The sequence below is a fragment of the Triturus cristatus genome, chromosome 1_1 (assembly GCF_964204655.1).
Source record: "Triturus cristatus chromosome 1_1, aTriCri1.1, whole genome shotgun sequence".
Classification (NCBI taxonomy): Eukaryota; Metazoa; Chordata; class Amphibia; order Caudata; family Salamandridae; genus Triturus; species Triturus cristatus.
Window position 1 is genome coordinate 38,387,990 of NC_140579.1, and position 21,532 is coordinate 38,409,521.

At 53.1% G+C, this 21,532-nt stretch overlaps 1 protein-coding gene across 1 annotated transcript in view; it reads left to right on the forward strand.

The window, feature by feature from the left end:
* The first annotated feature begins 18,975 nt into the window (after positions 1-18,975).
* The window catches only part of LOC146869286 (complement C4-like), a 252,295-nt gene continuing 249,738 nt past the window's right edge, over positions 18,976-21,532 (forward strand). The window contains exon 1 of the mRNA XM_085647007.1: positions 18,976-19,047. Within this exon, the coding sequence (XP_085503133.1) occupies positions 18,985-19,047 (63 nt within the window). The 5' untranslated portion in view covers positions 18,976-18,984. The remainder of the gene's footprint in view (positions 19,048-21,532) is intronic.

The following is a 21,532-nucleotide window of genomic DNA, read 5'->3' on the forward strand; positions in this document are numbered from 1 at the left end:
AGGGATAGAAAGCCTCACCTTCTCTTGGGGACTGGTGCTCTCTTGGCTTCTTCACCTGTCCTCTCTCTGCTCAATCCTGGCTGGTCCTCAGGTTGGAGAGATGACAAGGATGCCTGGTATTTATACACACTGCACAGGTGAGTCTGCCAAGCATCATCGTAGGTATGTCGAGGCGGAGCTTCTCTAGTGGAAACTTTACAGCTTAAAGAGCTGGTTCTTCCTCAAGCATTCGTTCTGTTTTTTCTACGCTCAAAAATCCCCATCTCCACTCAGTTTTCTTCCATTACCTCAGAGCACCCAAAGAGCGCAGAGATGGCAGAAGCCTGGAGCATTTTGAAGGTTAGCATCCCCAAGAATGAGCCCATCTATGCACAGAGGAAAGCCACGTGTTTTGCATATTCTTTTGCCCTTTTAGTTTTCACTTTATGTTCAGTGTGACACTGAACTGCAGATCAAGCAGATTGACTCTCAGTGGAAAAACACTCCGCAGTTGACTGGCATAGGTTCTCAAGATGTTTTTTTCATTTCGGAAACTGAGCAAAATCTGTAGCAAAGTTTAGTTATCGTTTAGAATAATACAATTGTGGGGTTTTGGGTCCCACGATAATGAAGCTGCCAAATGCAGAATGGTTTCTAATTGTCAAGAGAATTCTCAGATAGCAGGACTGCGCCCGAGGTCACGTATTATGTTTTTTTCTATTTAACGTAAAAAAAGAAACGTTGACTTCCCAGTGAATGAAATCTGCAAATCATAGGAATGTTGTAATCCTATATTTCTAAGGGTATGTCATCACTGTTGTGAATGTGAATAAGTTCTGAAACCACTGCAACAATAATACCCAAACAGACAGACACGCACACACAGAGAGACATACACGCACACACAACCCCCACTCTGGTGCTGTTGGACTTGGCCCTTCTGGCAAGTTCATCCCTAGAACTTTTTGCAGTATCCTAACCTTGTTCCTGTGTTGTACTAGTGGTTTTAGGCCTCTAGGCGCTTTCACACTGTGTCCCAGTGGAAAGCGCGTGCGCTCTGTGTATGGTTTGGTGAGACTGACCTGCCCTCCCATAGGAATGCATGAGGGAATGTATGTGTCCCTGGTAGTTCCTGATGCGTGGGGAGTGCAGGTGCGAGTTTGGTATGTGCGGACTCGTGTGATAAAATGCTGCGCGATGATGTGTGCGGCATCAATGTAGCTAGTGTAGAAGTGCCACTTCTAGACGCTGGCATAAATGTGCAGTGACTGCCTAGCGTGTAATTGGCTGGTGTGCCTGGCCCCAGGAGTCAGGATGGGTCTGCCCCAGTGGTGAGTGGAGAGATCTGCATGTTGATGAGTGGGAGGAGTATACCTGGGACCTGAATAGGGCTGGGCTTTCCCCACACAATGCTGGCTCCGCCCCCTGTGTTGCGACTGATGACCCTGGCCTGTTTTGTGAATAGGGAGAGGGGCTGAGCAAAACCAAGTGCTCAGGAACCAGTTGTATCTGGTTCGCCCCTTCTCTGCACCTTTGAGAACAAAGGATTTGGTGTATAAAAGAGGGGCTGTGACCCCATGAAATTGTTCTCGTTCTGACTTGAATCTACCAGGGGCGTGCTGCTGCTGGGGCCCAGGGGAAGGCTTGCCTCCCTGGGCCCTGCCCAGCCCCTGGATGCCTGAGGGACTCCTGGGACCTGCTTGGATCTATCTTCTTGGCCCCAGGACCTTTGCACACTTCTAGCACCTGGTGAGCGCTTCCTTGCTTCTCCTAGCACCCTGGGAGCACTATAATGATTTACTTCAGGCCAGAGGAGCGCTGGAGCTTCACAGCGCTGAGCTGCCGTCTGTGTAGAGGGAATCCCCAGCATAGGGATTCCCCCGTTGTGGCTGCCGAGCGGGAGCCCACCCCGCTTCATGTTTTGACTTCGGAGGGAGCCTACCCCTCGTTGTCCGATTGTACTTTCATTGGGAATTGCGGGTGCCCACCCCGCGTCATGGCCGCCTTTCTAATTTCTTTATATACGTTGTGGGTGCCCACCCCGTGATTTGCCTGGTTCGTCTTGGTTTGAATTGATGCGGGAGCCCACCCCGCGTTTAACCGCCGCGGCCCGAGCCGCATTCAAAAATTGCCGCTGAGTCCGCGGCCCGTCTGGTTGTGGGCGGGGCCGCGGGACGGAAGCGGAAGTACAGCCATTTTCCGGCCGGCAGAGGTCCCAGAGCCTCGCAGGCTCCCCCTGCAAAAGTCCCGGTCCCGAGATGGGGGACCGGGTGAAGAGTGACTGCACGGGGCTCCCGTGCCAGCGAGAGAGCCCCGCGATGTGCTGGCTCAGCCAGAGGAACCAGCCTGCCGGATCCGCCAGCGCCGGAGGAGCCCGGTGAGTAGGGGCTTCTTTTCTGGTTTACTGAGCGGCCCCGCACCTGACAGCGGGCCGCTCCGACGGTGGCCTATTTGTTTTCCGAGTCCCAGTGCAGGACTCCAAAGTTGACCACCAGTTGATCCCCAGTGAGGGGGCCATTTGATATTTAGAAGTCCCAGGGGGACTTGGGGACCAATTGTTCTAGAGCCCCGAGGCTCCCACGTTATGGGGGCAGATTGTTGAGTGCAGAAGTCGCTCCAACGACGGGGCAAATATTTGTTTAGAGCCCAGTGAGGCTCCAACGAGGCGGCCATTCTTTACTTAGAGTCCAGAGGGGACTCCAACGCCGGACAATATTGTTATTTCAGAGCCCTGAGTGGCTCCAGCACGTGTGCCAGTTTGTTCTCTGAGCCTAGATGGCTCCTACGGTTGGCGCATATGACTTAAAGGAGCCGGTGTGCTCCAGGGGGACATGTTATTTTCTGAGCCAGATGGCTCCAACGTTTTGGCATATTGTCTCAGGGGCAATTGAGAGCCCATGCCTCCTAGGTGCCGCCCACAGCTGCGCAGCTCTTAGTGCCAGCTGCAGCGTTTAGGCCCTGTTCTTGTCCCCAGCTGCCCAGCAAGTAGTGGGCAGCTGCTACGTTTAGGTTTGGGTGCGACCTGGACCCTAATGTGATTGAGGTGTCATTGTGATTCATGCTAATGTGATTGGGTGCTAGGAAATGTACTGTGTATAGCATGTTTTGCGTACCCTGTGTTTTATACCTCTAAATGTGGTCATTTCTGCCTAGGAGGTTGTTTTACCTGTTTAGGGTGATGTTAGGGAGATTGTACTTCCCTGTGCGATGTACGCCCCTAGAGTAGTTATACTTAGGAGGTAAGGTCTAATGCGTTAGACTTATGAGAAATTGCATAATGTAGTTATACCCCTGTGATGGATACAGGATAGGTTTTATACCTGATGCTAGTGTGATGACGCTGAGGTCATTATTGCGCCAGTAGATACTGGTTGTGCTCTACCGTGCTAATTTGTGTTACAGTTAGTATATGTTCTACATGTACAATTGGTGATTTGTGCTGATTCTGACAGTGGTCCATGTGGCCCTGTCCCGTGTAAATAGTCCCTTGTAAAATTCTGCCCAGTGCCAGTTGGCACAGTGTAAATTGTGTGAATATTATCTAATTTGTTTTGGTATAATTCAAAGACTATTTTTATATAATACCTTGTGTGGAGTTTCTTTTGTGGTGGGCCTTGGGTGTTGTTGCTGGGTGCGCGCGCAAACGCTTTACACATTGCCTCCGGGATAAGCCTGACTGCTCGTGCCAAGCTACCAAGGGGGTGAGCAGGGGTTATCTTTGGCGTGTAACTCCCCAGCCCTGACTAGAGTGGTGGTTTCTGCCTGGCTTTGACGCAAGCCCTAGCCAACCAGAAATCCCATTTCTAACATTGGTGATCAGCGGTGGGATAGGACTTGCGTTTGCGCTGTACCGCAGCAGCAACTGGCTGCACTACAAAACTCTGCATTTTAGATAGTCACATGGTATAGGGATTATTGTTCTAAGTTTGTTTTTAAGTGTCATTTCTGTGGAAATATGTTTCTGGATTCACCAGTGAGGGTGGGATCCAGTGGTGGCAGCAGATGTGTGTCCAGTGCATGTATTCCCATTCCCAGTTCCCGGGGTAATGGTACCTGTGTCACGTGGTGGTCAGGTTGAGAAATCAGGGGCGGTAGAAACTGTCTTACCAGTCTTGGGAGGGGTGGGGATGAATGTGTAATGCGCTGGATGAATGTGAACGTCCCATTCCCAGTTCCCGGGGTAATGGTACCTGTGTCACGTGGTGGTCAGGTTGAGAAATCAGGGGCGGTAGAAACTGTCTTACCAGTCTTGGGAGGGGTGGGGATGAATGTGTAATGCGCTGGATGAATGTGAACGTCCCATTCCCAGTTCCCAGAGTAATGGTACTTGTGTCACGTGGTGGTCAGGTTGAGAAATCAGAGGCGGTAGAAACTGTCTTACCAGTCTGGGGGGTGTGTGTGTGTGGATGAATGGTGTGAGTTCTCTGAAATAAGGAGCTTGCTGAATACTTTGGTGTGAGTTCTCTGAAATAAGGAGCTTGCTGGTTGATTGGGTGTGAGTTCTCTGGGATAGGGAGCTTGCATTGGGGAGTGATTCCAAAAGGAGTGGCTGAGGTGTCTTCCAGCCCAGCGTGGTGGAAGAGGTTCAGAGTAGCCCAGCTAGGTCTCGGTGTAGGGGCTCACGTCCTGTCTCTGCGGAGAAGGAGTGGGTGGGACTGCGTGTCTCCAGGTGCCCGAAACCCAGTCTCAGGGCCTGGATGGTTTCTTTAGGGAACATCAGGTCGGGGGCTAGGCTGTACCAATAGGTCATTTGAGGAGGATCTCCCAGTGTCTAGAGGACGTGGAGTGTCTCTAATCAGAGCTCCAGTAGACCTGGTGTCTGGCGGTACCGCTCCAGTTGGGAGGGTGCGGAAGTCCAGAGGGAGGGGTGAGATGGGGAGGGATTCCCCAGTCGGAACCAGTAGGTCAGGGACCAGCCAGGAGGGCTGAGTCGCCACTGAGTGACCGTGGTGTCGCCACTTCTGTCCTGGGGGGTCTGCACGCACTGTCAGATGGACAGGAGGTTGTGAGATCAGCGCCAGGCAGACGACCCATTAGTTATGTGTCACCCTTGCTAAGTCCTGGTTCGCCAGGCATCTGACCAAAGGGTACGTCCCTCGGTTGGGGAGCCAGTAGTCGGTGTTTCCGGATCTGGATGTAAGGGTAGCTGTAGTCCTGAGGGCAGGGGAGGCTCATCTTGGGTGAAGAGACCCTGCTCTACAGTGGAAGGGGGTGCAGAGGGAGGAAGTCCTCGCCTCTGACCCCTTGGATCCCAGGTGGTAGACCAGTTGGTGGAGAGAGGTCCTGAACTGGTGGGAGAGTTGTGTTCTGGTGGGTGCTTCCCTGGGAGGGTGGAGAACCCCAGAAGTAGAGGTAGGGTGGGGTATTCTTGCCCGTGACCTCTGGTCAGCCTGAGGGTGCGGACCCTAGGTTGAAGGATCAGTGGTAGTTGGGAACTACACTGAGAGGGAGAGTGGAGAATGGCTTGTATTCCAGGGGTTACTACCCCCACTCTGGGTTTGGCAAGGACCAGTGGTATCTGGGTGGCCTAGGGCCTGGTCCTGGCCGTGGACAACTAGGTAGTACCAGTGGGGTAGCCTAGTTGGGCCTGAGTTTTTTTTCGGTTGTTTCTTTCAGATGGAACCATGTTGATTGGGAATGGCGTAGAACCGGAGAGTGTCCCTGCAGTGCGGACCTGCGTCCGTGTTCTATCGCCCCAAGCAGGGAAGACCATCACGGTGGTGATTGGTCTACCCTGCGTTTTGGCTGGAAGGGGGTTGTGTTGGACTTGGCCCTTCTGGCAAGTTCACCCCTAGAACTTTTTGCAGTATCCTAGCCTTGTTCCTGTGTTGTACTAGTGGTTTTAGGCCTCTAGGCGCTTTCACACTGTGTCCCAGTGGAAACCGCGTGCACTCTGTGTATGGTTTGGTGAGACTGACCTGCCCTCCTATAGGAATGCATGGGGGAATGTATGTGTCCCTGGTAGTTCCTGATGCGTGGGGAGTGCAGGTGCGAGTTTGGTATGTGCGGACTCGTGTGATGAAATTCTGCGCGATGATGTGTGCGGCATCAATGTAGCTAGTGTAGAAGTGCCACTTCTAGACGCTGGCATAAATGTGCAGTGACTGCCTGGCGTGTGATTGGCTGGTGTGCCTGGCCCAGGAGTCAGGATGGGTCTGCCCCAGTGGTGGGTGGAGAGAACTGCATGTTGATGAGTGGGAGGAGTATACCTGGGACCTGAATAGGGCTGGGCTTTCCCCACACAATGCTGGTTCCGCCCCCTGTGGTGCGACTGATGACCCTGGCCTGTTTATGAATAGGGAGAGGGGCTGAGCAAAACCAAGTGCTCAGGAACCAGTTGTATCTGGTTCGCCCCTTCCCTGCACCTTTGAGAACAAAGGATTTGGTGTATAAAAGAGGGGCTGTGACCCAATGAAAATGTTCTCGTTCTGACTTGAATCTACCAGGGGCGTGCTGCTGCTGGGGCCCAGGGGATGGCTTGCCTCCCTGGGCCCTGCCCAGCCCCTGGATACCTGAGGGACTCGTGAGACCTGCTTGGATCTATCTTCTTGGCCCCAGGACCTTTGCACACTTCTAGCGCCTGGTGAGCGCTTCCTTGCTTCCTTGCTTCTCCTAGCGCCTTGGGAGCACTATAATGATTTACTTCAGGCCAGAGGAGCGCTGGAGCTTTGCAGCGCTGAGCTGCCATCTGTATAGAGGGAATCCCCGGCATAGGGATTCCCCCGTTGTGGCTGCTGAGCGGGAGCCCACCCCGCTTCATGTTTTGACTTCGGAGGGAGCCGGTCCCTCGTTGTCCGATTGTACTTTCATTGGGAATTGCGGGTGCCCACCCCGCGTCATGGCCGCCTTTCTAATTCCTTTATATACGTTGCGGGTGCCCACCCCGTGATTTGCCTGGTTCGTCTTGGTTTGAATTGATGCGGGAGCCCACCCTGCGTTTCACCGCCGTGGCCCGAGCCGCATTCAAAAATTGCCGCTGAGTCCGCGGCCCGTCTGGTTGTGGGCAGGGCCGCGGGACGGAAGTACGGCCATTTTCCCGCCGGCAGAGGTCCCGGAGCCTCGCAGGCTCCCCCTGCAAAAGTCCCGGTCCCGAGATGGGGGACCGGGTGAAGAGTGACTGCATGGGGCTCCCGTGCCAGCGAGAGAGCCCCGCGATGTGCTGGATCAGCCAGAGGAACCAGCCTGCCGGATCCGCCAGCGCCAGAGGAGCCCGGTGAGTAGGGGCTTCTTTTCTGGTTTACTGAGCGGCCCCGCACCTGACAGCGGGCCGCTCCGACGGTGGCCTATTTGTTTTCCGAGTCCCAGAGCAGGACTCCAATGTTGACCACCAGTTGATCCCCAGTGAGGGGGCCATTTGATATTTAGAAGTCCCGGGGGGACTTGGGGACCAATTGTTCTAGAGCCCGAGGCTCCCACGTTACGGGGGCAGATTGTTGAGCGCTCCAACGACGGGGCAAATATTTGTTTAGAGCCCAGTGAGGCTCCAACGAGGCGGGCATTCTTAATTTAGAGTCCAGAGGGGACTCCAACGCCGGCCAATATTGTAATTTCAGAGCCCTGAGTGGCTCCAGCATGTGTGCCAGTTTGTTCTCTGAGCCTGGATGGCTCCAACGGTTGGCGCATACGACTTAAAGGAGCCGGTGTGCTCCAGGGGGACATGTTATTTTCTGAGCCAGATGGCTCCAACGTTTTGGCATATTGTCTCAGGGGCTATTGAGAGCCCATGCCTCCTAGGTGCCATCCACAGCTGCCCAGCACTTAGTGCCAGCTGCAGCGTTTAGGCCCTGTTCTTGTCCCCAGCTGCCCAGCAAGTAGTGGGCAGCTGCTACGTTTAGGTTCGGGTGCGACCAGGACCCTAATGTGATTGAGGTGTCATTGTGAATCATGCAAATGTGATTGGGTGCTAGGAAATGTACTGTGTATAGCATGTTTTGCGCACCCTGTGTTTTTTACCTCTAAATGTGGTCATTTCTGCCTAGGAGGTTGTTTTACCTGTTTAGGGTGATGTTAGGGAGATTGTACTTCCCTGTGCGATGTACGCCCCTAGAGTAGTTATACTTAGGAGGTAAGGTCTAATGCGTTAGACTTATGAGGAATTGCATAATGTAGTTATAGGATAGGTTTTATACCTGATGCTAGTGTGATGGCGCTGAGGTCATTATTGCGCCAGTAGATACTGGTTGTGCTCTACCGTGTTAATTTGTGTTCCAGTTAGTATATGTTGTACATGTACAATTGGTGATTTGTGCTGATTCTGACAGTGGTCCATGTGGCCCTGTCCCGTGTAAATAGTCCCTTGTAAAATTCTGCCCAGTGCCAGTTGGCACAGTGTAATTTGTGTGAATATTATCTAATGTGTTTTGGTACAATACAAAGGCAATTTTTATATAATACCTTTTGTGGAGTTTCTTTTGTGGTGGGCCTTGGGTGTTGTTGCTGGGTGCACGCGCAAACGCTTTACACATTGCCTCCGGGATAAGCCTGACTGCTCGTGCCAAGCTACCAAGGGGGTGAGCAGGGATTATCTTTGGCGTGTAACTCCCCAGCCCTAACTAGAGTGGTGGTTTCTGCCTGGCTTTGACGCAAGCCCTAGCCAACCAGAAATCCCATTTCTAACAGGTGTCAATTCCGATCCATTAAAAAACATTTTCGTACAACTCGTATCCGTATCTTATTACGTACGAATCGTACAAGTCCCGTTCCACCGGTGAAGTATGATTCGTACGTGAAAAATACATACAAATCGTATTGGGAAAATGTCTCCAGGACGTACCCGGACAGTTTCACGTACAATTCGTAAAACTGAAGTCCGAGCACACAAGTACGATCCGTACCGCCCTTCCGAATACACAAGCGGATGTAAAAAGTCCCGTACGTAGCGAACTCCGTACTACTCGTATCCTGGGTAAACTTGTGCCTGGGATACGAGTCGTACAGCCCCCCCCTCCTCCCCGCGTATGTCCGCACGTACCCCCGTATGTCAGCACCGTACCCCCGTATGTCAGCACGGTACCCCCCCATGTCCGCACCGTACTCCAGCCCCGTACTTGGACGCACCGTACCCCAGCCCCATCATTGTATGCACAGTACCCCAGCACCGTACCCTAGCCCCATACTTGGACACACCGTACCCCAGCACCGAACACCAGCCCCGTCATTGTACACACCGTACCCCAGCCACGTACTTGGACGCGCCGTACCCCAGCCCCGTACTTGGACGCGCCGTACCCCAGCACCGTACACCAGCCCCGTCCTTGGACGCACCGTACCCAAGCCCCGTACTTGTACGGACCGTACCCCAGCACCGTACCCCAGCCCCGTACTTGTACGCACCATACCCCAGCACCGTACCACAGCCCCGTACATGGACGCACCGTACACCAGCCCCGTCATTGTACGCACCGTACCCCAGCCCCGTACTTGGACGCACCGTACCCCAGCACCGTACCCCAGCACCGTCCCTGTACGCACCGTACCCCAGCACCGTCCTTGTACGCACCGTACCCCAGCACTGTACCACAGCCCCGTACTTGGACGCGCCATACCCCAGCCCCGTCCTTGTACGCACCGTACCCCAGCCCCTTCCTTGTACACACCGTACCCCAGCACCGTACTTGGACGCACCGTACACCAGCACCGTACTTGTACGCACCGTACCCCAGCACCGTACCCCAGCACTGTACTTGGATGCACTGTCCCCCAGCCCAGAACTTGTACGCACCGTAACCCTGCCCTGTCCCCCAGCATCGCGTATGTACCTTACATACGCGAAAACGACTCGTACTGAACCAGGACACTGTAAAACAGCACAAGGAGGGTCAATTCGACTCGCACAACACGTCTAAAATATAAAAAACATCAAAATGACTGACCTGCCACATCCAAACAGGCAAACAGATGCCCAAACTCACAACCACCTCTTATAACACACCCACCAAAATTTCAAACTCAGGCACACCCACAAATGGACCAATAAAAAGGGCCCACACACACAAACCATGAGCCTTTGCAACAGACTCACTGCAGCTACAGACCACACCACAACTGCACCCATACACCGTAACATATACACCTTCACACACACTCCTTCACACATACCCCCTCTTCACATTCCCACACACACCTTCACATTCACACCCACAACCATCCACACCCTCACCCCACACCATGCCCACAGACAAGAATCCAAAGTTCACAAGGGAGGAGCTAGAGACCCTTGTCAACGAAGTCATCAGAGTCGAGCCACAGCTCTTTGGAACATTGGTCAGACAGACCAGCATAGCCGAAAAACCACGCCTGTGGCAGAGGATCGTCAACAGGGTGAATGCTGTTGCGCCCATCAGAAGGACCAGGAATGAATGCCAAGCCAGGTGGTACGATCTGCGGAGGGCAGTCAAGCGCAAAATGAACGAGGACTACGCCCAGAGTAACATCACTGGTGGTGGGCTGCCCCGCAGACCGATACATTACCATCCCTGGGAGGAGAAGGTGATGGCCCTGCTTCCGCCGGTGGGAGTACACGGAGTCGAAGGAGTTGCCGAGCCTGGTGATTACATAAACAACTTACGTAACATGGGGGGAATGGCATCCACACCCCAACTTCACCAAATGCACGCAACTACAACAAAGCCCTCACCGGACACAACCACACTCAAAAATAACGCTCATGCCACTAACATGTGTATGCCCCATTCACTAAGCAAGGCCATGCCATGTCCCAGGCTACACGAACCACAAACCCAAGACTGGATGCCCGTGATGCTGGGAGGGTGGGGATCACAAACCACATTGTTCAACTCTGAATCAGACACCATTGCCCTCAGCCCATATGGCCCCGGTACATACCCATGCACCATGCTCAATGCACAGAGACTGGCTAAGTATTCACAAGGTAGCTGACACTTGGCCCTGCTGTAGGCAGCACAAGGCCCTCCTGTGACCACTGTAAACTCAAACACCAACACCACAAGCTCAGATATCTAGGACAGGAACTCACTCTCATGGCAGCATGCTCCATGATGGGACAGATACATCACCTGGGAGACCCACTGCCAAATCACACTACACCCACCAGCAGGCCCTGTCACACACACCCCTTACACAAGCATACACCCCTGGGACAGGTAATGGATTTACCCACTCTCATAATGGACATGTGACACAACAAGATCAATCCATAGCCAAAGAAGCATCCAAGCCAAAACTCTACATGTCAAACACTCAGGAGAACATATCAATCTGTCCCCTGCAACATACCCATCCACAAGTAAACATTGAGGGGAATGCTAGGCACATACAACTACCTGGAGGAAATGTGCCAACTTGAATATGTATAAAACATGGATGTCGCATTAAACAGCATTAACATTGTCTCTCTCTCACACACAGGGCAACGTCATGGATCTCCCCCCAACAATGGGGGGAAGAATCACAGTCCCAGGCTCGGGAGGAACATGATCCCACCGGCAGCGACGCCTCTTAACACTCCGTGGATGACCCCGACCCACCTGGACCCTCTGGTGTCCAAGCCCCTGCAGCACCTGCTTCAGGTACATCTGTGCCAACCACCACCACCATTCCTGCCACATCCCAGGAGACACCCAGGAGCCCTGCCCGCACTGAACAACTGAGCCAGTCTGACCTGGAGGGACAAGGTTCGCCGGGCACCCAGGAGGAGGCAGACAACCCCGCAACTGCCATCTCTCAGGGGTCCCGTAGACCCGATGTGCCCACAACGGCAGGCCCGTCTCGTGTGGGCAGGGGTGGTGGGAGTGGAGGCAGGCGGAGGCGACAACCTGACCAGCCAGCTGAAGGGACCGGCATGTCCCACGTACGCAACATCATGGAGGCATACCGCCGTGACACCAGGGCCATCAGCCAGGTAGTGGAGACCCTCACAGAGATTAAGAACCAGCAGGCCGAGCAACAAGCCAGTCAACAACAACACCAAGGACAGATGAAGGCAAGACTGGCTGAGCTCCTGGAGGTGCAAATGGACATAAGCCGTTCACTCCGTCGGATCGCCGACAACATGGGCAACCCTCCCTGTGTCACCAGGCGAAGACCACCACCAGCCACAGGAAGGGAGGAGGAGGAGGATTCATCCAACGGAGCGTCCCAAGCATCGTCAAGGCCTGCATATGAGGGTCCCGCGAGGAAGGTGGGTCGTCCACGGAAAAGACCGTGAGAGGCAGTGGACCATCCACATCTCCCAGGTCACCTGGCCTGGCACCTGGCCTTCATGTGCAACAGCAGCACCTCATTCACTGACATTCTCTGCCACATGGACTTGCTGGTCACAGTCTGACCAATGATGACAAACACTGTGGTCTGGACTCTGATGACTTCAAATGCCAAGGATCCCATCTCCCCCTGTGAACTTTGGATTCTAGGCACACTGTATAGCACCTATTTTTCCCCCAAAAAAAACGCCCCCCCCACCGAGAATAAAACTAAAATTCTCTAATCAGATGTTGCAGTCATTTTGCATGAGTCCACAACATACGTGTGGGAAATGTCAAACAGTGCCTGAGTGTTGAACTAACTCCAGCCATCCATACCCTGGGATCTGAGTGCGGTACAGGACACACATGGGTCACAATGTATCATCCAATACAGACATGGAGCACAATACTCACCCGTGATGGCCTCAAGCTGCTGAGGGGGGGCTTGCAATACTGTGTGGACAGACCAATTTGGAAGAGTATCATTAAGGCGTAGAGGTCATGGCTCATGTGGAGGTTCCCGGGGAGGGAGTCCAAGGTATGTTTGGCCAGGTGGGAGAACTATCTCCTGCATGCTGGAGTTTAGTGGATATGAAGAATGTTGGCCAGGGCAAGGTTGGGTGCATGGAGTTGGCCCAACGGGGTCTTGGATGACAGACGTCCAAGGTTGGTTTGGGGTCTGGGGTTGTGGACTGCCTCCTGAGTGTGGGTGAGGAGTGTAAAGGTCATACTGCAGCACACAGTGATCCCTTGCAGCTATCTCAGGTGGACGTTGATGTGGCTGGTGCATGGGATGTTGAAGCTGAGGTGTGCAGATGCACCCTGGATGTGGACAAGTTTTCCGGTATTTTGGCTGTACTTGCTCCGTAGGGGGCGGGCTATAGTTGACACGGTTGTTGATGTGGACCTGGGGGACGGTCTGTCTTGCCTTGGAGTGGATCTCTCTGTGGATCATGTGCATCATGCGGTGGGTGTTGCAGCATGAGGTACAGATGCTGGTGAGTTGCATGGCAATTGTGAACGACGAGTCCAGGATGCACACCATCTTGTGTGCGTGGCCCCTGGGTGCTGGTGCAGTGCCCTGGCGGGTGGGACACAAGGAGTTGAGCCAGCTGTAAGGGGACAATCCTCAGATGATGACCTCAGTCCTGGCCAAGTCCAGCATCAGGTGCCTGATGTTCAGCCATTCATCAACGGACCTCATGCCTTCTTGAAGGTGGGAACTGGCAATGGCTGGGTCTTTGGTGAGGGTGAGGAGCAGCTGGCTGTCAATGGCATATGAGACGATGATGAGGTTGTGTGCGCATGTGATGGTGGAGAGGGGGGTCATGGACACATTGAAGATTGACACGCTGAGAGATGAGCCCTTGACCATGTGCCAGATGACGCCACTGTACTACATGCTTAAGGCTTGAGTCCCACTCCCATGGCCTTGCGTGTGAGCTACTAGGTGATTTCATCCTGGTCCATCCCCTGGATACCAGTGTTGGAGATGTGTGAGCTGACAGTGTGTGAGCACATCGTGTATAATGCTGTGAAGAGGTCAAGGGGGTTGGCCTCACCATTGTTGAGCAGGGCAAAGTTGTCGTTGTTGGTGGTAATGATGACGTTTGCAGTGTGGTGATTACTGTGGAAGATGGTCTTGTGCAGGCTGCCTGTAGCTCTTTGCGTGGAAGAAGTCTGTCAGTTGCTCGTCGCCTGTCTTCCTGATTACATTTGCGGGCTAGGGAAGCACGGTGATGTTCCTTGAGAGCCTGCGTTCCTGCCGTCCGTTGTCTAAGAAGGGCCTGGTTCACTGCATGCCTCTATCTACCATGGAATGTGGCTAACTCAAATGATACATACATGACATTCTGGACTGTGGCTACAAGGATGGGGAATGATGTGGTTGAGAATGAGGCTGTACTTTGCAATAGAAAAATGTCCCAAAAAGACATTTCCAGCAAAGTGTTTTTTTGGGTCAGTTTCACGGAGGAACAAATAAATGAAAGGAGAGGAAAGAGGGAGTAATGGCTACAAGGCCCAGGGAAGGAGGCCCCCACACCTAGACCTTACAGCTGGCTCCGGCGTTGGAAGTCCAGGAAAGGGGGCCCCCACCCCTGGGCCTCAAAGCAGTAATGAGGCATTTTGCACAACACTGCCCTAGTGCCGGCAGTGCTACATACATTTTAAATGTGCATTTACTTCAAAGCAAACTTTGCTATGGGTGATGCAAAGGTTACAAAAGCCAGTTGGTCTGGCTGCTCCCTCCTCCCCTCACCCACCTCTCCTTACCTGTGTCCCACTGGTCTTGGAAACAAAGGGGCCTTCTGCCACCTAGCAACAAAATGCCGAAAGGGCACCTAGAATGGCCGGTACTTAACAGAGGCGCTGCCCCGCCCTTGACACTGAGCCAACAAAATTGCTGGCCCAGCTGCTGTACCGGCCCCATTCTGTTTGCTCCCCCCCCACCCCTGCACCCTCAGGAATTCCACCATGCCCTGACCAGCAAGTCGACATCCCACATTTATAATGTGATTGTATGAGGCAGGGGGCCCTGGAGGAGCCGTTGGGCTAACTGTGAAAGGGTGGCCTTTCACAGTGAAGCGGCCTCCCTGTTTTTCAGCTGAGCGCTAGGCCGTGGGCAGCTGCCCATGCCTAGCGCCAGCCCTGGTAGTACCAAATGGATTCTGATCAGGTGCGCAAAGCCTATTGGGCTACAAGGGCTTCAGCTCCCCCCCTCTCCCCACCCTCCCATCGTGTGTCTCGGCACGGGCTTTTGCACCTCAAGTTGCTGTGGGCTCGGCCAGGCAGTGTCTGGAGTCTTATCTCCGGCACGTCCGAGTTTTTTACAGGTCTTTAAAGACCATTTGCATATGTATATACATTTGTAAACTGGTTACCAAGGCTTAGTTTTTTCTGGCTCGAATACCCCCTGGGCCCCCACTCTGCCTATTCCTTACATTGTATTTTAAATTTACTAGTGTGAGAATGAGTTTCATAAAAAGCCATATAAAGTAGGGTTGCGAAAAGAAAAATGCCAGCCATGTGTTGTTTAAAGAGCCTGCAAAGACCTCGTCTTGACACTAAATAGGGTTATAAATACAAAAGGTATGTATTCATTTGTATTGTGACTTCTCTGTCTTTGTTCCCTTTAATTATCAGTCATGGATCATTCAGGCAGTCCTAGAACACAATTAAAAGTGCTTTCTATTTATATTTGCTGTTCGAGGTACTCACAGATAAGTGCTTGAAAATACAGCTTTATCAAAATAATGAGCTGGCAAACCTAACCATCAGACTGGAAGTTTGTTGCAGGATCAGCACATTATTTATTTCCTCCACCCTGTTGTGTTGTGGGCCCTAGGCCCACATGCTGACACCGTTAGTAGGGTAATACAACTGGCCACGAGCATGTGCACCCGGGCCCTTATATTGACAGGCTCACGTCACTCGTGACGCCTGTGAGGAATGCGTGGGGGTGCAAGTGTGCCCACTCCCATAGGGGAGTGGCTACTAACTCTGTGTCTGTCGAGACACTAGAACGTGTCTCGCAGGACACAACATTCCTTCCAAATGTTTATAAAGACAAAAGCTCCCTAGTCCGACATGTGGGGATAAACAACAATACATCCCAGGGTCCATCAGCTTCTCGGGTCAGACATCCAGAAGACAGTAGACAAGGACTGGGGGCTCCGACTGTAGCAGAACAATTCCAGCAGGCACTCATCATTTAACCTGAGCCGTTCAGGATACGACCGCTTGCTTGAAGACGTCAGCTGCACATTAATAACGGGCCGGTGTAAGCATGTCCTTTAGTCCCAGGTAGCTTCCTTTTGCTGACAAGGAGGATGGTATGTGGTGGGTAGCAACAGTTCATTAACTGGGTGCGTCAAGATCATGGTTGGAGTCAGTTGGTGAAAGCTCACCGAACTGTTGAATGTTTGCCTGACGTCTCTGTTGGACTGTCTTGCTGTGTCCTGTGACCTGTCGGTGGGGCAATGTCTATTCCAGCTCTCCCACCTGGGGAGGCCCTTCATCGGGCTTGCCACGGGACTGCTGGTAGGGTGCGATGGGGCTGTGTGTGTGCCGGCTGGGGGCAGCTGCAAACCACAGAGGAGCCAGTATCCAGTCTCTCGCACAAACCTCAAGGGTGTATGGATCTTGGTTTCGCTGCCGCAGTTCAGGTGCAGACCATGTTAGCAGGTAACCTCTGAGTCTTCTTGTTGGCTAGTTTGGCAATAGTGTGGGACTCCAATCCATTGGTACTCGAGATGGGTTCATTGGACGCACTTGATTAGGACTGGGTGATGACTTGCCTTGATAGTTCCAGGTGTTTAGTCTAGAGTCGATCACCTGAGGCAGGGAGTGGCCCGATACCTCTATGTTCTTTGGGGAGGCACTTGCGTCCGTGCACTTGTACTTCTTGGGCTGTTGAGACGTTGATGACAGAGCAGTAATAGACACGCTGAGAAATATGAGGCTTGAGACTCGGTTTGCGCAGGCTGTGTGGCTTACTCTTGGACTCCTGCTGTGCGGTTGCCAGTTCCTTCTCGGGTTATCATCCTCTTCCCTTGCTGTCGCTGGGTCAGGACTCACTCCTGTTGTAGCTCGGGTCCTCTTCATCGTCCGGCCCTGCCACTCACAACTTCTCATTCTGACCTCAGTTGGTTGTCCGATTCTTGGTGTAGACCCTCCGGTCAGACTTCCACTTTTCTTGCTGACTGCAGTGTCATGCACATGGTACTGATGACGTAGCTGCCATTGGGCCTGGACGACAGGTGGTGATGATTAACTAGGAAAGGAAATTTCTGGATGGACGTTGTAGCCACGTGACTGGCTCTTCTGAATCTTCTCTTGCACCTATGGAGGAGTGTGGCTCAATGGTTAGAGTGGCAGACCCTGAAGCAGAGTTCTGGTCAGGGACCAGGGTTCGATTCCTGCCTCGGCGGGGTTCGGGCTCAATTTCCTCGGACCTGTCTATTCTCGCCTCGGTGCCTATTCTAATCATGGGCCCCACGCTGCAACTCTGGGCAATAGCTTGCTTAGCCTCCACACCGGCCCCAACAGCGCTAAGGATGCCTGGCTTCACCCTGGGGGTGCCCAGGAGTGGACAATTCACAGGGAAAGCCAGGAGGGGTTCCACAGCGGTATGAGTATCAGCGCCAGGAAACCGCAAAAGGCGACACCGCAAGGTGGCTGTCTGGTGACAGTGCGCTCTATAAGTACCTTGACATTTACATTTACCTATGGTATTTGCGGGCAGGGATGCCGTTCGACTCCAACTGCCAACACTCGGGCTGGACGGTCTCACTGTGAAGCGATAGGAGCAAAGCGGTTTGCGCTTGCTGCGGCTTACGTGTGGTTCTCCCTTGGTGCTGTCGCCAGGGCCGTTGGTCTGCCTTGGTGGCTGTCGGGTGTCTTTGGAAGTGTTCTTGGCTTGTGGTGCTACGAGTCTTCGTGCTTCTCCTCTCGTTCTCTTTGACACACCTGTGTTTGTCCAGCTCTTCTGGGTGACACGATTTCCACTCATCTTCTGCTTCTTCTCCGGGTGCAGTGACATGCACCATGTTCACGAAGGCCAACTGGGACTGTTAACTTCAATGGTCTCCTGACCATACAGGCGAAACTTCTGTCGTTCTTCTGTGCTGCGTGGCGAGCAGCCACTCACTTCAGGTGCTTTTTCTTCAGGCCACTTCTTGAAGCTTCAACTCCGGGTGTTCCCTTTCCTGGGAATGGCTTCCACGGGCAGCGGTGAGCTGTGGTCGTGGCTGGCCACTCGTACTATGCAAGTCTCCTCTGGCCTTTCTTGGGTCACTGATGACTTCGTCATGAGGCCGTGTGAGGGAGGACACTGTGTTGCGCTTGGCCCCTTCCGGGCTCCGTTGCTGCTGTGGAGATGTGTGGGATCTCCCCGTTGATTCCAGCAATGCTTCCTTCAAGAGGTCTCTTTACCTCCTGGGCATTTACCCATGTTGATGCGCTTCTGGGTGCCTGTGTTACGCACCTCGGGCTGCGCATGCTTCTTATTTGCTATGGCGCCCTCTTCTGGCACTGGGCGTGCCTGCTCTTCCTCCTTGCGGTGGCGGTCGTTCACCGCCAGGGGCGTGTAGCACGCTCTTCTCATTTGTGGTAGCGTTGGGCAGCCGCTGGTGGTGCGCGCTCTGCACCAGTCTTTCTTGTGCTTTTGGCGGGGGGAGCTACCTTGAGACGTTGCTCGATCTTCTATCCTTGCTGGAGGTTGCCGTCAATGGCATTGCTGCTTGTGTTGTGCTTTGCATTTCCAGCGCCTCCCTGAGGGGTTTGTCTGTCGCTCCCCGAGCTTTGCAACGGTGACAGGGAGTGCTCTTTTGTCCTCGCTGTAGTAATTGACAGCCACCAGTGGGTTAACACTCGCATGTCTCATTGGGAACTTTTCCTTGCCATGTGGCATCTCCCCTCAGGTCAATGCACTTTGTCCCTTCTTTGAGGAAACTGTTCTCTGGCTGCATGCGGCGGTACCAGCTGGCTGATGAGCAGGGTCTCGTGGGGGTTAAAAGCCTGTGTTTACGTTCTTTTCTCCTTTGTGCTGGGGCAGCCTTGGGTGGAGACCTGAGCTGGGAGTCTCCTCTCTGGGCCTCTCTTGTCACTGCTGATCCTGTATCTGCCTCTTCCAACAGTCTTTGCCATGGCAGGCTGGCTTGCTGCAATTGTGGCAGGGTGTGGTACATCAAACCACCACTAGGTGGCAGTGCACTCCCGGTCTTCACCGGCTGTCTCTCTACTGCTGCGGCCTTTCACCTCCTTGCTGAAAGCGAGGCAGATGGCCCCGGAGCTGCACAGTTCATTTGAGGCAGGTGGGCGAAGGCACCGGGCGCTCCTGCAGGTAGGTGTGGGGATAAGAAGTCCCTACCTGTACCACGTGACGCCCCGTGCAGGCGGACCTTCCTTTTCTTCTTCTCAGTGTGGGGAACGATCTGTCTCTTTTCGCTGCAGATGAGATTGTTTTCTGCCCCCCTGTGCCACGCTCATGGCCAGTGCAGATCTCGCCCCCACGGGGCTGCAGAGGCGGGCACTAAGCAGTTGTCAGCCTTGGGCTGAGTGCAGCCTTCTCCTCACTCCGTCGTGGGCCCTTGGTGCTGCCACATCACACGCGGGTCTCTGCAGTCCTCCTCGTGCTCTGGGCCACCCCGTGTCTTCTCGGCTTCGCTTCACTTGTCAGGGGGCTCGCAGCATGCCGGCCACCTAGTTCACTGGGGGCTCACAGCGCTCGGGGAACAGGCTGAGGTGCTTCAGGCCAGAGCAGCTTACTTTGTGAAGTGGGCCTTTGAGCTCATTGCGGCGCTGTGCAGGGATGCGCTGGGGCCGCTCGGTGCAGCGGCCTCGGGGCGTTCACGGCCAGTGCTGGCTTGGTCCTAGCGTGCTATGCTTCGCAGTCTCAGCAGGGTGTGTGTATCGGAGCGCCACTCACCGCTTGCATGCTGCTACTTGCCTGGCTCGCCACACGCCAGACGGGTCAGCAGGCTCTGCCTTTCTGGGATCACGGCCAAAGCGGTGGACTGGTTCTCCCCTGCTCCTCCACTGCCGAGCCCCCCTCTCAGTCTGGTCAGCACTGCGGGGTTTACCTTTGTCTCTAATCCGTTAGCATTCGCTTCCTCCTCTTCTGGGACCCTTGAGATTCTTTGGTCTTTTCAAACTGCATGCTTCTGGTCATGTTTTCTACATTTTACTCCATGTGTTTAAATTACAGCCCCGTTCAACATTGCCGCGTTTGTTGGCCTCTTTCTGATGAATACATTGCGCTCTCCCACCCAATTATATAACTCATTTACCAGTCTCAGTTTTGAACATCTGATAACTGCACTGGCGCACACATAAGTAAAAAACATTTCCATTACAAGGCCCATAGCTCTAACTCTGAAACAAAATGCGAGACCTGTTGCATTGCAAATGCTTGTTTTAAATGAGTAATTCGAGTGGCAGGATTCTTGAGTCACTGGTGGCGCATGAGTCGCAGAAACCTAAAATGGCGTCTGGCAACCACTGTGCCAGTTCTGGTACCGCAGTTCCTGAATACCATTTTTGGTGTCAGTGGCAAGCTTCAGGGTGAGACGCTACACAGGATTCTCAAAAGGTCTGTCAATTCGGTAAAAATAATTGAATAAGGAAAGGCCTAACAAAAGGCGAAGCTCTAAGGGCCAAAGTTTTTTGCACCCAACACCCGCTGTGCATAGTGCAGTCCCTGTGCTCAACCCCCGCTACGCACAGCTGCAGGATGTGTGCAGCTGGTGCTGTGCATCCAACACCTGCTATGCATAGTACAGACCCTGTGCTCAACCCCCGCTACACAGAGCTGCAGGATGTGTGCAGCTGGTGCTGTGCATCCAACACCTGCTACGCATAGTACAGACCCTGTGCTCAACCCCCGCTACACAGAGCTGCAGGATGTGTGCAGCTGGTGCTGTGCATCCAACACCTGCTGTGCATAGTACAGACCCTGTGCTCAACCCCCGCTACACAGAGCTGCAGGATGTGTGCAGATGGTGCTGTGCGCCCAACACCCGCTGTGCATAGTACAGACCCTGTGCTCAACCCCCGCTACACACAACTGAAGGATGTGTGCAGCTGGTACTGTGCGCCCAACACTTGCTGTGTAAAGTGCAGGCCCTGTCTTCAACCCCCGCTACGCACAGCTGCAGGATGTGTGCAGCTGGTACTGTGCATCAGGTGCAGTGGTCGAAGTGGGGGGAAAAAAGTAGGGGAACTGTGGGCGGAGACTCAGGGGGCGGGAATAACCCAAGGATTGGATTAGTGGGCGGAGTCGGAGGTGTGGCTAGAAATAGCAAAACATACCAATTTTTGAACGTTTGGCATTTCACTGACCAGTTACAGCTTATAACGTTATTTAATTCAAAGAATCAATAAACAGGTTTATTTGAGGTTTAATATATAAGTTGTTTATATTTAATTCATTTACAATGTGGGACATGTTTCCAATCACAGAATATTCCAAATACGCTTATAAGTGGAATCATAAGCCATTTGTCTCCGAGCCATGCAGTTTCTTTCATCTGCACTTCTCCTCCCTTTTTCTAACCATTTCTGAACATAAAATTCAGGTTTAAATTCTATGACAGGTGGCCCCACGATATTTATGAACATTGTAGAAGACAGACGATTGATTGATATTCTGTTCCGCAGTGGTGTGAGCACATCATTCATTACACTAAAGCCCCGTTCACATTCAGCAGTTGAGGTACAAAAGGTGTTTATAATGTGCGTTAATGGTTTCAGGCTTTCAGAGATGCAATTTTTATTTTGTTTGTACTCTCTGAAACCAAGGATGTACTGCCTGGTATCAAATACATGCA